Source organism: Tubulanus polymorphus, chromosome 8, assembly GCF_964204645.1.
Source record: "Tubulanus polymorphus chromosome 8, tnTubPoly1.2, whole genome shotgun sequence".
NCBI classification, from domain to species: Eukaryota; Metazoa; Nemertea; class Palaeonemertea; order Tubulaniformes; family Tubulanidae; genus Tubulanus; species Tubulanus polymorphus.
This window is the reverse complement of record NC_134032.1, coordinates 11,170,380-11,192,773: the sequence shown is the minus strand read 5'-3', so window position 1 is coordinate 11,192,773 and position 22,394 is coordinate 11,170,380. Positions and strand designations below refer to the sequence as shown.

Genomic DNA, 22,394 nt, shown 5'->3' with positions numbered 1-22,394 from the left:
GTCTGGTTGCCGTCGCAAGCCGGCTTATGTCGAACCGATTGAACAGCAACTGGCGGCCTCTCGTAGGCCGCTAGTTGCCGCTAATCGGTGATAAACCCAGTTGCGTCGGTAGGCGTCGCGTTGCTTGTCGACATAAGCCAGCCTTAATGCGTCTGAAACTATAAATCGAGTGAATCAAGCCACCAGTTTCTGTCACAATCCATTACACTCAGCTAAATAGTCCCTTTTAATTTGATTCGCATTTCGGCAGTTCTATATTTTGTAATGCTTTCATGAACGAAATCTTTTTCTGGTGCAGATAGGTCTCGAATATATATTCAGGTACATATCAATCCTATTAAATAGATAAGTTCGTTGTTCGTGTGAATAATGATTCGGCGGTTAGGCCAAAGTCATTTGCTGCTGATCTAGTATTTGCGGATGGAAAAATTTCCCTGGAAGCTGCTGTCCGAAAAGCACGAAATGGCGGCTAGCAACTGTAAAATGGTTTATTGCGAGGGAAGCGTGTACTTCTTGTGCTACCGCTCTAGATCCGCCATGACGTCACCGCGATCGTCAAATCCAGACTGCAGTTCTTTATCCAGAATTATTCATAGATCCCGTGCTTCGCTCCGGCAGATGTGACAAATTCATATAGGATACGCAAACGAAATTAAGCTCATTTCTAGCAGCAGTGACTCGATAGAAAAATGACAATTTCTGACGAAAAGAAAGGCAGTAAGTATGTCATTGATAATTTTCTGAAGATAGATGATACTCAGTCAGAAAGTATCTTTTATATCTATTCGAAAGAAAGGTGGGCATATTGTATAGAATTTGCTGGCATTATATTGATCTAGATACATGGATTGGCTCATCCCGTTTAGCGTTGGCGCTTGTTATCTCATACGGATATTTCTGTCTGGTTGCTATAAAAGCGAGTATAAGTGTAGCAATAATTTGCATGGTGAACCATACCGCAGTAGAAGATTTAACTTCACCGGAAGGGAACTGGTCAATGCGAGATGACAGCGTACAGTGTTCTTCAAGTAGGAGTTCAGGTTATCAATCTGACTATCAGGTAGCATCTTAGTCGAGGAGCAGTGTTAACTGGTGTCAAATCACTTATACTTTGGGGGTTTGCTGAATCTTATCAAAAAGTACAAGCTCTCGCTACTAGTATATTAGGAGCTTTATCAGGAAGCCACAGAGTGCTACTTATATTGGTATCATCATCATTTAATTAATGATGAAGATAATTACAAACAATAGAAAGCGAAAGCTCGTATTGTTCTTAATCGCGTAAACCTTCGAAGTACTATTTGTTTTTATGTTTACTGATTTCTCGGGTAGCAGGAAACTCTTAAAACATCTAAGAAAACAAACATCCGAGTATTCATTAAACTCCGAACTTGGGAATCGATGCACTGTTATGATACATGAATTTGGATGACCTGGTAAACACAGCCGAGCGTTGATGATAGTTATAAACAGTACATCATTCATGCTTCATGATATTTTCTTATTTGATCAGGAAGGAAGTTTCATTTGGTCGAAAGAAACTCAAGGTTTGATCCTTAGTTCAATATTCTGGGGATATGTAGTCACTTCTTTCCCGGCGGGTATGATCGTATCTAAGTACGGAGGACGCGTTACATTCGGGACAACAACTGCAGTATCGACTGTAGCCACATTGTTGATTCCCATTGCTTCTACAGCTAGTCCTTATCTAGTTATCACACTCCGATTCATTACCGGATTTTGTCAGGTAAGTGCATTAGCTATAGTAAATACGGAAAATTACATCGATATCATAAATAAGTCTTTTTGATTCAAGGGCTTTGCACTTCCGGCATTATCGTCCGTAATGGCGGCCTGGGCTCCACCGTTTGAGAGAAGTAGGCTGACTGTTATAGCCATTGCAGGTAGTGTATTACTGCATTGTCATGTAATCGTACAATTAACTCTTAACGGAGTGGCCATTGGACATCAGGGGAATATGGGAAAAGGAATCGATTATAGATTTCCTAGCAGATAAAGTCAGGAAAAACAATTAACATGTCAGGGAATTGTCAGAGAAAGGCGAATTAAAAGTGGCCACCCTGTCTGAGGTACGTACAGCAAATAACGTTGTAGAAATCCATTTCAGGTGGAAATATGGGTTCAATTGTGAACCTTGCGCTTTCGGGTGTATTTTGTGAATATCTCGGATGGCCGTCGATTTTCTACACTTTTGGTGGACTATCGTGTGTTCGGTGTATTTGCTGGTTCTTTATCGCTTACGATACCCCGGAACAACATCCCAGAATATCGGCAGCTGAGAAAAAGTATATACAGGATTCTTTAACCGGGCAGTTAGAAGAAAGCCTGTCAAAAGTTTTTGTAAGTTTCCTTGACACGGATGAGGAAGTGTGGGGAGAAGACGTATTAACCTGATGCATCCTCACTCGCCCGGGTTTAATTGCCTATCGCCGAAGCTCGTGCAAACCCTATATTGGTCTATTCCATCGGGTGTTACTAAGACTATGCACTACTTAAACGAAGACCTATGCCCTTTGCGATACTAAAACCATGCATGACTAAAACGAAGACCGAAGACACTCATTAAAATCATCACTAGGGGCGTTATCTGTGCATTCAACCACCTCTGCCAATGAGTGTAGGCAATACCAGATATAGACAAACGCATATGAAACGTAAAATGGTCGGTCTTCTTCGTTTTAGTAGTGTTTTAGTAACACCCCAGTTACATCACCCAAGATTTCGTGGGCGAACAGGTGGCCGCTGAGTGGCAATCAAATAACTCTCGCATGCGAGGATGACCTGATGTCGAATCAGTAAAAGTAAAACGCAAATCTCAATCTCTCACCAGAAATACTGTTGGTTCTCCATTGACTGTTCTCCTATTTCTAAGCTTTCTATGTATCGAATCATCAGATGAAAGTAAAACGCAATTCTCTAATTAGTATTACCCCACATAAATACTATTGTTTCTGCATTGACTTAACTCGCCTTTCTGGTGAAGCTATCGTACGAATGTAACGAAAACTCGTACTTATAGTGAAATCGAGTTAACTTTCCAAGTACCGTTTGCCGTAATTTTCCCATATTATATTTAATTTCACCTCATGTTATCACAGACTTTACACACATACATTTGCAGGTTTTGAAAGACATCCCGTGGAGTAGTTTTATAAAGTCTAGTCCAATATGGGCTTTGAATATTGGATTTTTTTGTTTTTCCTGGATGAACTTTGCCTTTCTGGCAGTGACGCCGTCGTACATCAATGACGTTCTAAAGCTCGGTATCAAATCGGTAAGTCTTACAAAGGTTAAAACCTAATCATGCGAATTACCTTTCCTTTTATTTGACAAAGTTATGTAACTATCATTCTTCAGAAATACTCAAGCTACGATAAGAATTCCTGAGCTAGACAGTTTTCATCAATAAATGTTCAGGGTTTTATTTCTCCGAATTCTCTTGTTCGAGTGTAGCGTGTGGGAATTTGCCTTGCAGAACACTATTCTGGATAACGGCAAACACGGGAACCCACTTACTTACGCCGGGCTTTAGCGGCAACCTGTCCTGGGCAATGTAATAGACCAATGAAGGGAACGACAGAACCCCGGACTCAACGATGCGGTCATCGTCACATTATATGTATACATAAAAACATCATTTTTCATCCTGGTTGTGTTGAAATAATTTCATATTTATTAATCGAATCGTTTTTAATAATTCTTCAATAATGATTCATTCTGTTGCCGACACCCAGCCTAGAATATCTAGTTACTAAGCACTAGATAAACTAGAATTACCAAATTAGGTCAAAATCTAAATATCATCCTCAACCCGCATGATAAACTGATATGAATAGGTTCGAATTTTGAAATTAAGGCAGAGCTTGGTAGAGAGCTTGCGAAGAGTCTCTTTAAACGGCTTTGGAGAGCTGAGTGGAGTTCAGAACAAGCTCTTCTGGTAGAGAATTGTAATAGATTGTAATCTGAAGTAGAAAGAAGATAAAGATGCTGAACGATTAAAACTTTGCTGAAATAGTATACAGGCTGACTTGGTCGTTGGTTGCTGGTTGGATCATTGATTCTTTAAGTTTGTCGAAAGAGTATGACGTTACGCATGCACCATGTTTTTATCTAGGAAACGTTGTTTCTCGTTAACGCACACGACACAGAGAAACGCTCTGGACACACGTTTCCATCTCTTGTTTCCGTGTTTCCGTGTTTCCCCGCGTCATGCGGCGTTGGGCTTTATATTAGATTGGCAAACCTGAACTGGCACAGGCTTTATGAATTTTTGGTTGCACGTAATCAATGACTGATAATCTAAATGAATGTCGTGAAATAAACTATTATAGATAGACGCATAAACTTGATTGATATTCTGTATGAATGAAAATTTCATTTAATGAGAAATTTAGTTCGGTTTTAAGAAACGCATATCATATTTGCTAGGCATTCAATTCGATGAAATTATTTTTTTTGCAGATTGGAATGTACTCGTCAATATGTAGTGCAATGATGTGGGTATTTCTAATACTTAGCGGAATTACTGCCGATTTTCTGATCAAGAAATATCCTGAAAAAATCACATTGACACGGAAAATATTCTATTCTGCTGGTAAGCTTTGCCAAATTACAGTTCATTCGTAATGTTATTCAGTCTGCAACGATTTCGGAATGTGTATATCGAAAACAATTACCGTACCTTTCAGGATTGATTGCTTCGTCGACTTTCATCTTTAGTTTGGGATTCATCGATTGTTTTCACGTTAGTTTAGCGTTAGTTCTCCTTGTTGCGGGAAGAGCGGCGCTGGGATGCCCGTGCAGTGTGATCTTCTGTAACTTAGTGGATATTGCCCCAAAATACGCTGGTTTGTTGGTGGGAGTGGCGTCCACGTTTTCATCGGCTGCAGGTTTACTTGGCCCAGCAATCGCTGGGATTATAACTGAACACGTAAATAGATATATACGCTAAAAGCGCGTATATTTTTCTAACCTTGTTCAGGACAGTTGAGACATTTTGACAATTTAACATAATGCTATATATACATGTACAATATCTATGGTTTTTCCATTTTCTCCTTGCAGCAAACGAGAGAAGAGTGGCAAATATTTTTATGCATATGCTCAGGCGTTGGTGTAATTGGTGCATTCGTTTATATGGTCATAGGAAGCAGCGAGGTCCAGCCTTGGGCAAAAATTGATGGTGTAGTAGATGGAAACCTACAAATGATCACCTTAACGTCGTATCTATTTCGACGTATTTCACAAATCAATGACCCAACAAGCAACCAACCAAGTAATCCAACAACAATTCAATATGTATAGTCTTTCAATATACAGTGGGACAATTACTATTGTGTTTTACATTGTGAAGCGCAGCGATTATTTCTTAGATCTGCGCTATATAAGAAAATATATTACTATTACTATTACTATTACAATAAGGATTGCAAATTTGGCGGTTTTATGTTGTAATTAGATATGTATCATAACTCTTATTCTATTTTTGATGAATTTTGATGATTATTGTTGAGATTGCACTACGTCATCGATATATGGGGCTAGACCGGTTGGCAGTCAATTGAATTCAATTATCGATATGTTCAAGATCAAAATAACTTTTTTGATCCTTGATACAATGTAATGTTTTAGATATATTTGTATTATTAATCGTTGACAATACTAAGCATGAGTATTTTTCAAGGCGTCAATAAACCTTCAAATTAGTTTTCTTGTTCTTCCTTCTACCGTGGCTTAATCAATTTTTAATTTCAATTGGGGGGGGGGAAGGGCAGTTACATAAGCTACGGTCCTTTTTTCACTGCAAACCTCCCCCCCCCAAAAAAAAGAGAAATGCTAGGTACGGCCCTGTTTTGACGATCGATTATAGTTTTTGACAATATCTGCTGATGTATTTTCAAATTAATCTAATGAAAATCACATCCATGTTTATAGAAACTCGTCCTCTATAGTTATTGGCAGGGATGCCTATGATACCAATCACCCAGTCATAATATCTCTTACAACAACAGAAGTGAAGGAGTACAAGAAATGTGGAACGCCTATAGCTATAAAAATCGTCGAGTATCCTATGAAGGTTCTACTGTACCCGCTGCGGTAATAAATATCATCGTGGGTCAAACGTGATACCAAACCATCTAATAGCGAATAAAATTATAGTCTCGTAGTTCCCGTTATATTTCCTGTCCGCGACATCGGAAAGCCAGGAAAAACTGAAACTATAGTCATCAGTCCAGACGAGAGTTTACAGATTATATCGGAAGCCAATGCTTGCCAAACATTTCTTATGAGCGGATATGAAACGAAAGAAATTGTAGTTGACGCCACTAAAACTGTTCCTATCTGCCATCGCTTTGCACCGAACGACCTTCGCAATCAGCAAAGGCATATAGATGTGTTGTACATTGATATTGATGACGTGAATGCATTTGACCCCGAATAGCACGATCGTTTGGATATCAGTTAACATTAATTTTACTTGGTTCAGTTGGATAGGTCTGTCTTTAGAAATTCCTGAGTGGGTATTTTCTATTTTGACGAATGCTCGAATTAATGTAACAGTCGCTAGGGCGGAGAAAAGAATCTAAAAAGGTACCGCACGTCCAACCATCTTGATTTCATATAAAGTGGTTGCATAGCCATATCCTGCGCCACTGTATGCAATACTGTAGACTACGGCTAAAGTTATAGCTAGTTTAGCTTCACTTCCAAACTCAATCGACACCATAGTCGAACCCGCTTGAACTAAAAACGGTTAAGAAATCCCAGCAAGCAAATTCAGAGTCGCCAATATCTACCAGATTGACACGAAAGCAGAGATGAAAATAGTTACGAGTCCCAATATCAGTCCAAACCAGAACGGGTATAATAAGCGGTCATATTTGAACGTCACTCTACCACAAGCAACGTACCCAACCATTAATCCTAAATCGTAGGTAGCTTTGGTGATGGCCACGTTTTCGGCGATATGTTTATCAGCAGATAATGAGTTATTACGAAATCCATCTTGCAGTTCACTTACTACGGCAATCAATGTCCCTGATGCCATGGTGACAATAAATGAAGCAGCACTTACGATACAGACGACAATTACAGGGTTTGCCTGGCAGTGGATGTTACATTAAAATACCTCGGACGATTTATCCTTATTTGGTAATGATTCGGACTGGTAAACGGTGTGACTAGATTGGTTGAAATATCTAAGTATCACTTGAAGCTATATTTCCAATTTTCACAGAGGTTAAAGAGGGTAATTAGTTTATCGATCATGTGGATAATGATTCGGAGTCGAGAAGATTTTGTGCTGCTGACTGCTGCGCTTTTGATGCAGGTGAAAAAAAACTTGCCCTGAGAAAAAGATAATGTCCGTTGTTATTAAGAAAGCGCGAGAAAATTGCGAGGCAAGCCGTGCTTCTTGTGCTTCGAAATACCACGAAATGTGGCATCTAATTACCGCGATCATCAAATCTAGAAAAAAAATCTCGGAATCATTCATAAGTCCTGTTTCGCTCCAGCTGTGGTCGCTTTATATGGCACGCAGCATAGATAAGAGATTAATCCTATTTCTAGCAAATCAAATCTGGCTTCAAAATTAAATAGATGTATTAGCACATATAATAGACTGTGCGTGTATAGGTTGAAAATACATTAAAACGGTTACGGAATAAAATCTGCCATTGCTCGTTGCAGTGACGCGATACAAAAATGACACTTTCAGATGAAAATAAAGGCTGTAAGTATGTCATTGATGTTTTTCAGAAACTTTATGATATTCAATTAGAAGTCTGTTTATGTACATGTATGTTCGAAGGTGGACATATGGACATATTATATAGAATTTTGTGTATATTGGTCTAGATACATGGATGGGTTCATCCCGTTTAGCGTTGGCAATTGTTATTTCTTTCGGATGTTTTTGTCTGGGCGCTGTAATCGCGAGTATGAGTGTAGCAGTAGTTTGCATGGTGAACCATACCGCAGTAGAAAAGTTAACATTACCGGAAGAGGATTGGTCGAAACGAGACGAGGGCAGCGTAAAATGTTCTTCGAATAGGAGTTTAGGTTACGAATCTAAACATCAGGTAGATTAAAGTTATAGAGGTCGGACATTCTGTCGAATCAGTAAAATTTAAGATAAATAGAACTTCGAAGGTTTGCTGGATTTTATCATAAGTATCTATTTTCGATATACTATGTGTATAGTCGCTTCGTCAAGCAAATGAGGGCTAACAAAAATTCATAATGACCAGTCTAGTCTTGATGAATTGTTGGTGCTGTCCATTTGCAGTGTGTCCTTCTTTGTTGAACCTTTGTTAAACGATTAGCAACATAATTGTGTGTCACTCAATTCAATATCACGAAAATGGAATTTGTTTTGCAAACGAATATACCTGCCTATCATTAATAAGCAGCCTGATTTCCTCTATCAAGTTTGGTTTTGAAGTAAAATCAGTCGCTTCATAACTAGTATTTGAAAACCAACTGGGCGTGGTCTACATGGCCCAGAATACATCCTACTAATTACTAATAAATCATAAAAATGTAATTACTGAGAAGGATTAACTTATAAGTATTCAATAATTTTAGAGGAACCATATTGTGGGACACCCGGTATATATGAACCATACACTGATAGATTTATCATCATTTACCTAGAGAAGCTACAACTAAAAGCGAACGTTTGCACTTTTAATGAAATAAAGTTAACCTCTGACGTACGATTTGTCTTTATGTTTACTGGTTTACCGGAGGGGGGCAGTTCTTAAGGAACAAACATTCGTTCCGTGTATTCATCTAACTCAGAACTTCAGAAACTCGACGCACATACGCTAATGCTTTGTAATATTTTCTCATTCTGATCAGGATGGAAGTTTCATTTGGTCGAAAGAAACTCAAGGTTTGATCCTTAGTTCAATATTCTGGGGATATGTAGTTACTTCTTTCCCGGCGGGTATGATCATTTCGAAGTACGGAGGACGCGTTACTTTCGGATCCACAACTGCAGTATCGACTGTAGCCACATTGTTGATTCCCATTGCTTCTACAGCTAGTCCTTATCTAGTCATCACTCTTCGATTCATCACCGGTCTTTGCCAGGTAAGTGTATCCATAAGCGGTTATGGTGAGTTCGAACGAAAAATCAGTGGTTATGGAAAATAACATCGATATCACAAGTTACGACTGTTTCGATTCAAGGGCTTCGCGCTTCCGGCGATATCGTCCTTGATGGCGGCCTGGGCTCCACCTTTTGAGAGAACTAGGCTGACTGTTATAGCAATATCAGGTAGTTTATTTCTATGCTTTCATATGCTCATGATGTCATATCGAGTGGGCGTTAATCTGTATATCAGGGAAATGTGGGGAAAGTCGGGTTTTTTAATATCTTTAAAACGAGTCGGGGAATTTTGTAAACAAAAAAGCTAATATATAGGCAAAAAAAGTAAAGGATATTCGTTGAGATACTGTTAGTAGTTGGTTCGTGCAAAAAATCAAACCATTTCCGTCTATAATTTACGTATTTTTGATTGAATTCCCACCAGATGAGTTCAGGGAAACCACTTATATCAGGGAATAGTCAGGGAATAGCTAACAAAGGTGGCCACCCTGTCTGAGATAAGTACAATTGATAATGCGGTAGAAATTCATTTCAGGTGCAAAAATGGGGTCAATAGTGAACCTTGCGCTTTCGGGTGTATTTTGTGAATATCTCGGATGGCCGTCGATTTTCTACACTTTTGGTGGACTATCGTGTGTTTGGTGTTTCTGTTGGTTCTTTATCGCTTACGATACACCGGAACAACATCCCAGAATATCGGCGGCTGAGAAAAAGTATATACAGGAATCTCTAGCCGGCCAGATGGAAAAACAACAGTTTAAAGCTTTTGTAAGTTTCTTTGATATGGATGAGGAGAATTGTGAATGGGTCGTGTAAACCTGGTGTCGAATCAGTAAACGTAAAACGTGTCTCCCTTTACATGTACTCTCGTATCTGCAATGGAACTGCACTCATCTTTTTGATGAAGCTACACAAAAGCTCCTTGTTTTAGTAAAATAAAATAAGCCTTCAAAGAACTATTCGATTTTTTAAGTTTCCTACGTATAAATGTTATTATGTTACATGTTATTTCATATTTTTCGTCCAATGCTATCGAAGAATTCATATACACACATGTTTGTAGGTACTGCAAGACATCCCGTGGAGTAGATTTATCAAGTCTGGTCCAATATGGGCTTTGAATATTGGATACTTTTGTTTTTCCTGGGTGAATTTCGCCCTTCAGGTGGTGACACCGTCGTATATCAACGACGTTCTAAAGCTCGGCATCAAAACGGTAAGTCGTACAAGGATTAGATACCTCATCATGCCCTTTTTGACAAAACTATATCCTACTATCATTTTTTCTACGATAAGAAACCTGGAGTTAGATGAATTATGGCTGGTAGTTTACATAAATAAATGTTCAGGCTTTTTTTTTGTCCGAAAACTCTTTCGAGTACCTTGGGAATTTGTCTCAACAGGTATCAGTCTGCAAGACTCGTCACCAATTAACTGCTTTTCTAAATAAATTTACGCTAATATTCATATCAATGACGAATAGTTGATTTTGCAAAACATAGTAACAGGTAATCAATGATCGATAATCTACCGGTATATGAATGAAATATAATGTTCGCTAGATATTCAATTGGATGAAATTCTCTTTTGCAGATTGGAATCTACACGTCAATATGTATTGCAATGATGTGGGCAGTTCTTATACTTTGCGGGATCCTCGCCGATTTTCTCATCAAAAAATATCCTGACGCAATCACATTGACACGGAAAACATTATATTCTGCTGGTAAGCTTTGCCAAACTTCAGTTGATTGGTGCATTTGTAACAGCATTCAGACTGCAGCGAGTTTCGAATGTGTACATGTATATCGACAACAATTACCTTTCAGGAATGATTGCCTCGTCGACTTTCATCTTTAGTTTGGGATTCCTCGATTGTTTTCACGTTAGTTTAGCATTAGTTCTCCTTATTGCGGGAGGAGCGGCGCTGGGATGCCCGTGCAGTGTGGTCTTCTGTAACCAAGTGGATATCGCCCCCAAATATGCCGGTTTGTTGGTGGGAGTGGCGTCCACATTTTCATCGGCTGCAGGCTTACTTGGCCCAGCAATCGCTGGGATTATAACTGAACACGTAAGTAGAAATATACGCTAAAAGCGCGTATCTTTTTCTAACCTTATTTAAGGCAGTTTTCCAACCTTGTTTAAGACAATTTAGACATTTTTTAATTTTAATCATTTTCTATCTACTTGCAGAACACGAGAGAAGAATGGCAATTATTTTTATGCATATGTGCAGGTGTTGGCTTGCTTGGTGCATTAGTTTATTTGGTCATAGGAAGCGGCGAGGTCCAGCCTTGGGCAAAAATTGATGGTTCAGTAGACAAAAACTTAGAAATGATAGCATCACCCAGCAGGAATACTCAAAACAACAACTGATAAGAGAAGATTTACAAATCAGAAAAGGGAATAACTGACTACGTGTACATATAGTTTGTTACTTTTTACAAGTAGATCGTTTTTTAAATGTGGCAGTATTACTCGACTGAAATCACGGATATATACATGTATATGTCTATACAAAGAGCTACTTCTCTACACATGTTGTTATTGGCAGGGGCGCCTTTGTCTTAAATACGGACCACTCAGTCACATATCTTATACAGCAACAAACGTACAGAAGTACAAGAAAAGCGTAACGCCTCTAGCTATAAAAATTGCTGAGTACCTTATTACAGGTTCTACCTGCTGCGCGGTGATAAATATTATCGTGGTCAAACGTGATACCAAAACATTTATAGCGAATATAGTCTCGTAGTTCCCGTTGAATTTCTTGTCCGCGACATCAGAAACCCAGGAAAAACTGAAACTAGTCATTAGTCCAGACGAGAGTTTACAGATTATATCGGAAGCCAACGCTTGCCAAACATTTCTTATGAACGGATATGAAACGAATGAAATTGTCGACATCACGCAATAAACTATTAAATACATCCAAAGACGATTCCTAATTTTCGGCTTTGAGTAATCCAAATTCGTGCCTAAAAGGAGGATTGTAGCTGACGCCACTAAAACTGTTCCAATCGGCCATCGCTTTGCACCGAACGCGACCTTCGCAATCAGCAAAGGCATATAGATGTGTTGTATATTGATATTGATATTTAAGGCATTTGAGCCCGAATAAAACGATCGTTTGGATATCACTTAATATTAACTTTACTTGGCTCAGTTGGATAGGTCTGTCTTTAGAAATTTCTATTTTCTATTTTGACGAATGCTCGAATTAGTGTAACAGTCGCTCGGGCGGAGGAAAGAATCCTAAAAGGTATCGCACGTCCAACCATCTAGATTTCATAGAAAGTGGTTGCACAGCCATATCCTGCGCCACAGTATGCAAAACTGTAGACTACGGCTTAAGCTAGGAGCGTTCACAAATTACGTACCTCAAAATCTCCCGTTTTTCTGACCCCCCTCCCCCCTTGTACCACCTTTGTACCAAATTCACTGACCCCCCTCTGAGGAACGTACCATCGCACCCATGACCACCCCCCCTCCCCAATTATATTGATGCAAAGAACACAAATCAAAAAATATAAATACCTGATTTCATTAATGATGTACCAACAAGTGCGTGAAAGATCGATACCGGTACCCGGTATTGGGGACATCCCAGTTGAAGTCTACTACAAGTGGTACCTCGACATTTTGTTTAGAACAAAATTCCGATATTAAATAAATGACGCAACAAAAGAATTAAGCAAGTATTGTTGTTTATTGATTTTATATACCCGGTACTAAAAGCCGATAAAACACCAACGGCTATTTTCATTTTAGTTTGGTACATAAAGTACGTACCAAGATTGATTAATACCCCACTCCCTCAAAGTACGTACCTTTTTTGCTGACCCCCTCCCCCATGTACCACTTTGTACCAAAATTCAGTAACCCCCCCCTCCCCCAATGGAGGTACGTAATTTATGAACGCTCCCTAGCTAGTTTAGCTTCACTTCCAAACTCAATCGACTCCATAGTTGAACCCGCTTGGACTAAAAACGGTGAAGAAATCACAGCAAGCAAATTCAGAGTCGCAAATATCCACCAGATTGACACGAAAGCTGAGATGTAAATAGTTACGAGTCCCAATATCAGTCCAAACACCAGAACGGGTATAAAAAGCGGCCATATTTGAACGTCACTCTACCACAAGCAACGTCCCCAACCATTGATCCTAAATCGTAGGTAGCTTTGGTGATGGCCACATATTCCGCGATATGTTTATCAGCAGATAATGAGTTATCACGAAATTCATCTTGCAGTTCACTTACTACGGCAATCAATGTCCCTGATGCCATAGTGACAATAAGTGAAGCGATACTCCTTCCTCTTTTCTGCTTAGAGACGTATTTCAAGTAAATAGTTGAAGTTGGAGAAATACTCAATTTACGTAATAAAATTTTGGATTGAGCTGAGAATATGTGGGGCTATTTCGATTTTGATCCCGTGTGTTGTTCCACACAGTCATAACTGAATGAATGGAGAATTTGCAGGTTTTGCAACAAGGGATGTTGGAATACGATAAGGACGATGATTTCTTGTTATTCTATCAGGAATATATATACATTGATGAAAAAATGATGAGACATATATTGGGCAATGACCCTTAGATACTTTATACATAAATAACTGTAGACGCAACCGTGTGACAAGGTTTGCCAGTCTAGTACATTTAAAACTTTATTCGTACGTATTTGAACCATGTATACAACCCGACATCAATGGTGCTGTTTTGTTATGTAAACGTTCTAGTTTTTGTAAAGATATTTTAGGGGCACTATTGTAAATGATATGGCAATATTCATAATGAGGAAATGTAAATGATGCATAAATAGTATTTAGATGTCATGATTTAAGTCTATAAAACAATGATTTAAGAGGATTTAGGCATGTCAGAACTTTTACATACACATAGTTAACACGGTCTTCAAATGAAAGTTTTGAATCCAGAATAAATCGAAGGTGCTTATTTTTATTTACTATCGGGTTGTCATGTATATACAATTGATCGTATTATATATTACTTAATGTAAAAAAAATTTAGATCACAGCTTTTACTAGCTTTAAAATCAGGTTTCCAGTGTGAAGCCCATTCAGCAATATTGGCAAGGTTATTACCAACATTTGGATTTTCAGGATCAATTGAGGAATATAGTGTCGTATCGTCAGCATATAAAAAGGTAGTGGCGGTATCGAAATCCTATGTTATCAAATCTAGAATGAAATTCCGAATCGAGAAAAACTGAACATAATGAATGCGGTATTCGAGCTCGTGTTCACCGCTTTGTACCTTACGAACGCGCTGATTTGATTATTAACATATCCCGTAATTGGCATTTAGCTGATCGAATTTACCCGGATTTTAACACTAAGTTTTAGAGCCCGTGATTTGATTCGTTTCAATCGCAGTTTCACATGTGGCATAGGATTACATCCTTATGAAATTCTACGCATTACATAACACATCGAACGCGGAAGAGACCGATTGGATGAAAATAGTGTTGGACGATACGACTGGAATTCTTGTTGAAAAAGATGTTACCGTTGGTAACAATGAGTATGGAGCTATTGGTGGCCATATCGATAACCAGTTACATCAAATCGTTGACCAGTCTGAAATACTACCAAAGGAGGATCAACCGTCTGATGAATCTTCTCGTAAGATCCGCTACCAGGCAAACCCTCTACTTATCGTCATTATTGTAAGTTTTGCCTCGTTTATTGTCAATACATCAGGAACAATAACTGCCGTAGTCAGTGAACTGCAAGGTGGATTCCGTAATGACTCATTATCTACCGATAAACATATCGCCGAAAATGTGGCCATCACTAAATCTGTGTTCGATGTTGGGTTGGTGCTTGGAAGCGTTCTGTGTGGTAGATTGACGTTCAAATATGGACATGTAATACCGTTCTGGTTTGGGCTGATATTAGGACTCGTAGCTATTTTCATTTCAGTTTTCATATCGATTTGGTGGATATTCGCGATTGTGAATTCGTTGATCGGGGTTTCCTTATCGTTTATTTCGAATGCCGGGTCGACAATGGTAGCGATTGCATTGACGGATAAAGACAAAAGAGTTTCCGCGTTAGCTGTCGTGTACGGTATGAATTTCGCCGCTGCTGAAATTGGTTACACAATCCGTTTATATGAAATGAAACTTATCGGTTACGCGGTATCATTTTGGATGCGTTTCGGTGCCTTAATGATAGTTATCGCGCTACGAGCTTTTGTCAGAATAGAGAACAGCAGTGCGGGGATTTCTGAGGGGAAAATTCATCTCAAACTAGTAAAATCAATGTTGACGGATGCCCAAACATTGGTGCTTTTAGGTCTCAATTGTGTGTATCTCTTTAGCATGAATATTCATTACTTGTACATGCCTCTTTTGATTAAGCAAGTCTCGCTCGATGTAGAACACTGGCAGATAGCTACACTGATATTGGTTTCGACGGTATTTTATCTGCTGAGTTTAAATACATTCGGATTACTGGTGACGAAAACCAGAAATTATCGTTGGATTTATTTCATAATTTATTGTCTGATGGCGACATTTTCATTCCTTTCATATATGTTCATAAGAAGTGTTTGGCAAGCGTTTGGCATTTCTATTATCTGTTACATATCATTTGGTCTTCTCACTAGTTTTTATTTTTCCTGGCTTTCTGATATCGCCGATGTTAAATTTACTGGTAATTATGAGACGATATACGCAATAGATGCTGCAACATCACGTGTGACAACAGGAATACTAACGTTGATAATGGGTGCTCTACAACCATATATCGCTTATCCAGCAATTTTTATTATTGTCGGTGCTTTGAATTTCATCTACTCTTTTAGTTCCCTCGCTGTAAGAGATATTTAATTCAGAATAAAGTTTGATTTCGTATAAGAAACCAATCAAGGATTATCTCGCTGCCTAAAATGGCGGTGACAGTAATCCACGGTAATTTCTTCTATTTATCACCTATGTGATCGTTTGTTATAGTAAGCGATGTAATCACAGAAAATAAATTTCGATCTTTAATTCTGATAGATCTGTGTATATTCTTTATCCCTCTTGTAATAATGAGACAATATGTACTGGAAAAGGGCAAGTATCCACGCAAAGCGAGCGCGACGCTAAAATGGGAGTCTGGAAAGTTGAATGCACTGCCTCGTGTGACATCAAAAGGAATATAAGCGTTTCGGCCGAAGTTTTGTGCAACTGACTGTTGCTCTTGTAGATGCGGGTAGAAATGTTACCCTGAAATAATTGCCGTTGTTTTTCAAAAGGGCGTGGAAAAGTTTCGACGGGAGTATACGTGCTCCTTGCGATCCCATCTGGATCCGCCCCTGAGTCGGCGGTATCGAAACCATATGTTATCAAATCCAGAATGAAATTCCGAATCGAGAAAAACTGAACGTAATGAATGCGGAATTGTAGCGCGTGATGTTCACCACTTTTTACCTTTGATTTAGGCTGACTTGATTATTTACTTACATTGTCAATAATTGCTGATCTAATTAACCCTGATTCTAACACCTAGTTTTAGAGTCCGTGATTTGATTCGTTTCAATCGCAGTTTCACATGTGGCATAGGATTAAATCCTTATGAAATTCTACTCATTACATAACACATTTGTCGAAGGCGGAATAGAGCGATAGGATGAAAATAGTGTTGGACGATACGACTGGAATTCTTGTTGAAAAAGATGTTACCGTTGGTAACAATGAGTATGGAGCTATTGGTGGCCATATCGATAACCAGTTACATCAAATCGTTGACCAGTCTGAAATGCTACCAAAAGAGGATCAACCGTCTGATGAATCTTCTCGTAAGATCCGCTACCAGGCAAACCCTCTACTTATCGTCATTATTGTAAGTTTTGCCTCGTTTATTGTCAATACGACATCAGGAACAATAACTGCCGTAGTCAGTGAACTGCAAGGTGGATTCCGTAATGACTCATTATCTACCGATAAACATATCGCCGAAAATGTGGCCATCATTAAAGCTGTGTTCGATGTTGGGTTGGTGCTTGGAAGCGTTCTGTGTGGTAGATTGACGTTCAAATATGGACATGTAATACCGTTCTGGTTTGGGCTAATATTAGGACTCGTAGCTATTTTCATTTCAGTTTTCATATCGATTTGGTGGATATTCGCGATTGTAAATTCGTTGATCGGGGTTTCCTTGTCGTTTATTTTGAACGCCGGGTCGACAGTGGTAGCGATTGCATTGGCGGATAAAGACAAAAGAGTTTCCGCGTTAGCTGTCGTGTACGGTATGAATTTCGCCGCTGCTGAAATTGGTTACACAATCCGTTGATATGAAATGAAACTTATCGGTTACGCGGTATCATTTTGGATGCTTTTCGGTGCCTTAATGATAGTTATCGCGCTACGAGCTTTTGTCAGAATAGAGAACAGCAGTGCGGGGATTTCTGAGGGGAAAATTCATCTCAAACTAGTAAAATCAATGTTGACGGATGCCCAAACATTGGTGCTTTTAGGTCTCGATTGTGTGTATCTCTTTAGCATGAATATTCATTACTTGTACATGCCTCTTTTGATTAAGCAAGTCTCGCTCGATGTAGAACACTGGCAGATAGCTACAGTGATATTGGTTTCGACGGTATTTTATCTGCTGAGTTCAAATACATTCGGATTACTGGTGACGAAAACCAGAAATTATCGTTGGATTTATTTCATAATTTATTGTCTGATGGCGACATTTTCATTCCTTTCATATATGTTCATAAGAAGTGTTTGGCAAGCGTTTGGCATTTCTATTATCTGTTACATATCATTTGGTCTTCTCACTAGTTTTTATTTTTCCTGGCTTTCTGATATCGCCGATGTTAAATTTACTGGTAATTATGAGACGATATACGCAATAGATGCTGCCACATCACGTGTGACAACAGGAATACTAACGTTGATAATGGGTGCTGTACAACCATATATCGCTTATCCAGCAATTTTTATCATTGTCGGTGTTTTGAATTTCATTTACTCTTTTAGTTCCCTCGCTGTAAGAGATATTTAATTTAGAATGGAGTTAGTTTGCGGATCATGCATTAAAACCAATCGATGATCATGCGCCTAACACGGCAGCATCCTTCAGCAACCTTTAAGTTGGAGATTTCACGGTCGATATTGGTCGTATTCTGTATTGATCTGCTTTAGAATAATTTCAAAAATTTCTCGTTGATTTTCAAACCGTTTAATAGGTTCACAATCCGATGATTGTCAGTCAATATTCAAATAATTCAAAATGCATTTCCTATCGTACATAATAATACAATAATATTTGTTTCGTTCAAAACCAATAATAAGCTTTGTAAATTTTGAAACAATAAAGATTTGAATTGAATTACTCTGATTTGCATTATCTATTTTCTTGTGTTCACTTTCTATTTAATCGTTTGCTTGTTCGTATTTTCTCTTGTATTTTAATCCGCCATATGCTTTTCGTGAAATAAATTTGAACTTGAACTTGAATTTGAACTAAGCGAATCTACCCGTCTGAAACGCGTTGTATCGGAGCATTCCTACCTATTTTCCAGCAGCCGCCGGCGCACATCCTGCTGCACAGACTAAACCCATAGCAGTAGACCATGGCGCAGCTTGCGACGAATTATTTCTCCGATTAATTAATTAAAACAGAAATAAACTCATTGACGACATGAATTCGATTCATTTCGTCGTGCAGCCATTACCCGGAACTGACCAACAGTTAAATGACAGGTCAGTAATGACGTAATTCCATTGAGAAAATCGTATTTTTCGGAGTCTGGAAAAAGTCATTTTCGTTCGTTGAAGAAGATTGTAGAATCGTCGTCAGAAATAAATCGATGGACCACGGAACTTATTTCGGGATTCCCCTCATTTTAACTTACTAAACTATAACTATTTCATTTGGTAGAATCTATAGAAGTAAGAGTGTCAACCAACAATTATCCAGTATTATATATCACCAAGACACTTATACGTGCTTCGGCGGTATTTTGATTAAAAGAGAATTTCGCAATAAAAACGGGGTCATCCTTATTACCGAGATGACGTATTTTACCGAGATGAACCGAGATGAAATGAAATATAGCATATTTATTTATTCCTTATCGATTTTAACACTTAATCATGTTATATCAGTAACAAATACCTTCTTGAGTCATATTTCACATATTTTTTTTATTAAAAAGAATTTTGACTTCAAATATGTAAACTCGTTAGCAATGAAATTTCATTGAATTTGATTGATTGACGATCTCATCTCGGTAAAGTTAAGTTATTTTTCTACAAAAATATCCGACAAAATATGTAAAATATCCAGCAGGCATTTATTACTGATATAATATGATTTCAATTGTTAAAATCGATAAGGAATAAATAGATATGTTATATTTCATTTCATCTCGGTTGATCTCGGTTCATCTCGGTAAAATACATCATCTCGGTAATAAGGATGACCCGACCAAGACACTTATATGTGCTTCGGCGGAATTTTGATTAAAAGAGAATTTCGCAATAAAAACGAAATAAAATGATACGTTGTTCATTGTACGTGGTTTCCCCTAATCAGCCGGGTCACTTTGTGAACTGATGGAATATGTAGTCAGATCATTTTTATGGCTGCCGGTTCTGTTGTTATTGTAAGCGTGATCATAATTTTGGAAAAGTAATGCACCATGTACAGACAGATGGCCAGGTCAACTTTTAAAGCTTAGCAGAAATGAGAAGCAAGGTATCATTTTTTTTCTAGCGCCTTAAGTCAACATTTTTGGACTAAATCATATTACAATGGATGATGATCTTTTGAAGGCTATCGGTCTTATTTTTATCGACTATGATGCCTTTCTCGGAGCTAACCCGGCTTAATCAGCGCTTAACATTACGTTATCATTGTTGGATTCTCCATACACTATCCAAGCCTGACGCGGTATTGATGTATCTTTTTGATACGGATTATATCGGGTTTCGTGGTAGGCCTGTGAAAATTCCGCGTAAACCCTAATTCTGGAAAATATTTTCAGACTAAAAGAAGTTTCGGAGAAGATCTCGAAACACGGCTATTTACAACCGGCCGTGTTCAACGCTTTAAAACGATTACCGGTGACTCAAATAGCTGTCGGTCCGAACAGTATCGCTTTATTACTAGAGGTAGGCTATCTTATTCTCATTTCATTTAATTTATTCTCATTTCATTTAATTTACTGTGATTTTGAAAGTTTTTGATTTGATGATTTCGAAGTAAAAATATGAATTCATTACTAGTTATAAATTCATTACTAGTTATATATACATTATACATGACAATCATCATGACCTTGGGAATCATCATATGATTGTCAGGCTGAGGCCCTTTCCAGGGTTTCCAGTGGTCCTTCCAAGTCCTTATTTGTCCTTCTTTTGTCCGGATCCAGTATTATAGACTGGTATCATAGCTATCCCTAATGCTGCATGTTTAAACCGGGGTAAATTAAACCGGCCATTTGGAATAGTTGCACAGTCGTGACTGGTCATAATTTGTTAGATTGGCTACGGAACTAAGTTGGTCTTAGACTGGTCTTAAATGTAAGCTATGACTATGCAACCGGCCAGTTCCATGTCATGACTTAGTTTTAAAACCATCTTAGTTGTATAGCCGATCTAACAACTTTAAGACCAGTCATCAGATTTCAAATCACTTTTGGACCAAATATTCGTGTGCACTGTAGCTTTTCACTGAATAGACTTTACTTTCGCTTTTTAAGGATGGAAGAATTTGTCGGGTTTCGTACAACGTTCAAAATGATAAACTGGATCTCAATAAAACGGAACCGAAAACGTAAGTAATGTTTCCCGAAAACTGTGCTCATTTGCTCCCAGTGAAAACTCGTAAAGAATCTGCGAAAAATGCATGAGAAGCGTCCGTCAAAATGTTTTCTCCTTTTGATGCCATTGAACATATAGGACTCAGAATCTAACGGTTTAAGAAATCGTAATTTTAATCCGCACCCAGATTGTAGTCACGGTAACCGCTTTGGTTATTGTACCTCAGAATAATCTGTGAAAAAAATGACATGAAAAGTCTGTTCAAAAAAATCGTGTTCAAAAATGACATTGAAAATCCTGAGTGCTTTGTATGGAAAAAATTTGAAAATTCCAGAGTTCATTTGTCTGATCTCGTTTTATTTTGTCCATTGTTTTCAGTATTTTGTTTGCGTTTTTTTTTTTAGGGCTCCGGAAGTGAAGAAACCTAAAACGACGTTACGTGATCGTACTCGCGACATCGAAGGGCCGTTGATTCTGGTGCCGGACTCGCACGGAGCCATCGCTGTACAGGCGCTTGGGTAATTTCATATCTGCTTCGCATCCCTCGACTCCCGGCGCCCCCCTTCTGCCACTCCCTCTCCTACTTCATATGCACCACTCGCAACCCTCTCGATATTTCCAGATATCTACTACGATTAGCCTGATGTCGTCACTACGTAGCCTAATCGCACAAGATCTCCATTAATTATTCTTCAATCCATATTCGGTGCTGGAGATGATTCGAAAATATTTTTAAAAATCTCAATCCCAGTATGTTGAATAACAGGCACACTGCTACTGCGCGTCTCTTCTACACTGAAAAACGATTGAATTGTAACAACATTTTAAACCCTAAAATTTCTCTTGATTCACTTCCAACTATGAGGTAACTCGTAGTTACTACTAGGGGGCAGCACCGTGTTATCGGCCTAGCAGTGAGCGTTGTGTTAACTGTGAAAATGTTAGCCCGGAATTTCGGCACTTTATGTGATCGTATGCAGTTTGTTTTCCAGATGGGGCAACAGTACGTCATCGTCGACGACGACCGTCGCGACCAGCACGCCGGCCAACAGCACGACGGCTCGCAGCACGAGCTCCACACCCGGCTCGACGACGTCGGGCGCCACGACGACCACCACCTCGACGGCTAGTCGTCCGATCAGACGACCTCAAGGTCGCGTCGTGCGAGCCGTAGGTCGGGGTCGCGGATCAGGAGTGATCGTCGGGTCGCGACCTTTGATTCACGCGTCCGCTGTACCCGAGGAGCTTGTCAATCAAGTGAGTTTTGTACCCGCCCCTAACTGTTCCTCAATTTAGCATACAGTTCTTGCAGGTTCCCTACAACTCCATTCCTTAAAAATTCCTTCTAAACTGAAAATGCTTTTAAAGTTGCTTGGAACCCCTTCAATTTGGGAAAAATGTCAGACTACAGTTGGAACCAGGATTTCTATGTTGCCCTATTAGGCAGTTAACAAATTAGAAAC

At 38.8% G+C, this 22,394-nt stretch overlaps 3 protein-coding genes and 1 long non-coding RNA gene across 4 annotated transcripts in view; all 4 read left to right on the top strand.

Annotated features, from left to right (window-relative positions):
* Window positions 1–1,720: 1,720 nt before the first annotated feature.
* Window positions 1,721–2,163, top strand: LOC141910420 (uncharacterized). The gene is made up of 3 exons (XR_012619893.1): window positions 1,721–1,747; window positions 1,817–1,904; window positions 2,129–2,163. It is a non-coding gene; the product is annotated as an uncharacterized LOC141910420 (long non-coding RNA).
* An 18-nt stretch (window positions 2,164–2,181) lies between these two features.
* Window positions 2,182–4,972, top strand: LOC141910358 (uncharacterized; the record flags this gene model as incomplete). Its single annotated transcript, XM_074801093.1, has 2 exons — window positions 2,182–2,330; window positions 4,771–4,972. Coding segments are annotated over 2 exons (351 nt in total), but the record flags the coding sequence as incomplete, so codon positions are not given.
* Window positions 4,973–7,725: 2,753 nt separating this feature from the next.
* On the top strand, window positions 7,726–9,952 carry LOC141910357 (sialin-like). The gene is made up of 5 exons (XM_074801092.1): window positions 7,726–7,753; window positions 7,879–8,102; window positions 8,884–9,117; window positions 9,217–9,304; window positions 9,672–9,952. Exons 1-5 carry the CDS (start codon window positions 7,726–7,728, stop codon window positions 9,950–9,952), a joined length of 855 nt encoding a protein of 284 aa, XP_074657193.1.
* Window positions 9,953–18,715: 8,763 nt separating this feature from the next.
* LOC141910236 (E3 ubiquitin-protein ligase UBR5-like) overlaps window positions 18,716–22,394 on the top strand; it is a 30,641-nt gene continuing 26,962 nt past the window's right edge. Inside the window, exons 1-5 of the mRNA XM_074800954.1 lie at window positions 18,716–18,864; window positions 20,151–20,277; window positions 20,871–20,944; window positions 21,336–21,449; window positions 21,912–22,188. Coding sequence (XP_074657055.1) covers window positions 18,803–18,864; window positions 20,151–20,277; window positions 20,871–20,944; window positions 21,336–21,449; window positions 21,912–22,188 — 654 coding nt within the window. The 5' untranslated portion in view covers window positions 18,716–18,802. The remainder of the gene's footprint in view (window positions 18,865–20,150; window positions 20,278–20,870; window positions 20,945–21,335; window positions 21,450–21,911; window positions 22,189–22,394) is intronic.

Bases quoted from the DNA above. Each gene is read 5' to 3' on its own strand.
- LOC141910357 (XM_074801092.1), top strand. From the start codon at position 7,726: ATGACACTTTCAGATGAAAATAAAGGCT. The intron at 7,754-7,878 runs GTAAGTATGTCA...ATATTGGTCTAG, and splicing joins TTCAGATGAAAATAAAGGCT to ATACATGGATGGGTTCATCC. The intron at 8,103-8,883 runs GTAGATTAAAGT...CATTCTGATCAG, and splicing joins GTTACGAATCTAAACATCAG to GATGGAAGTTTCATTTGGTC.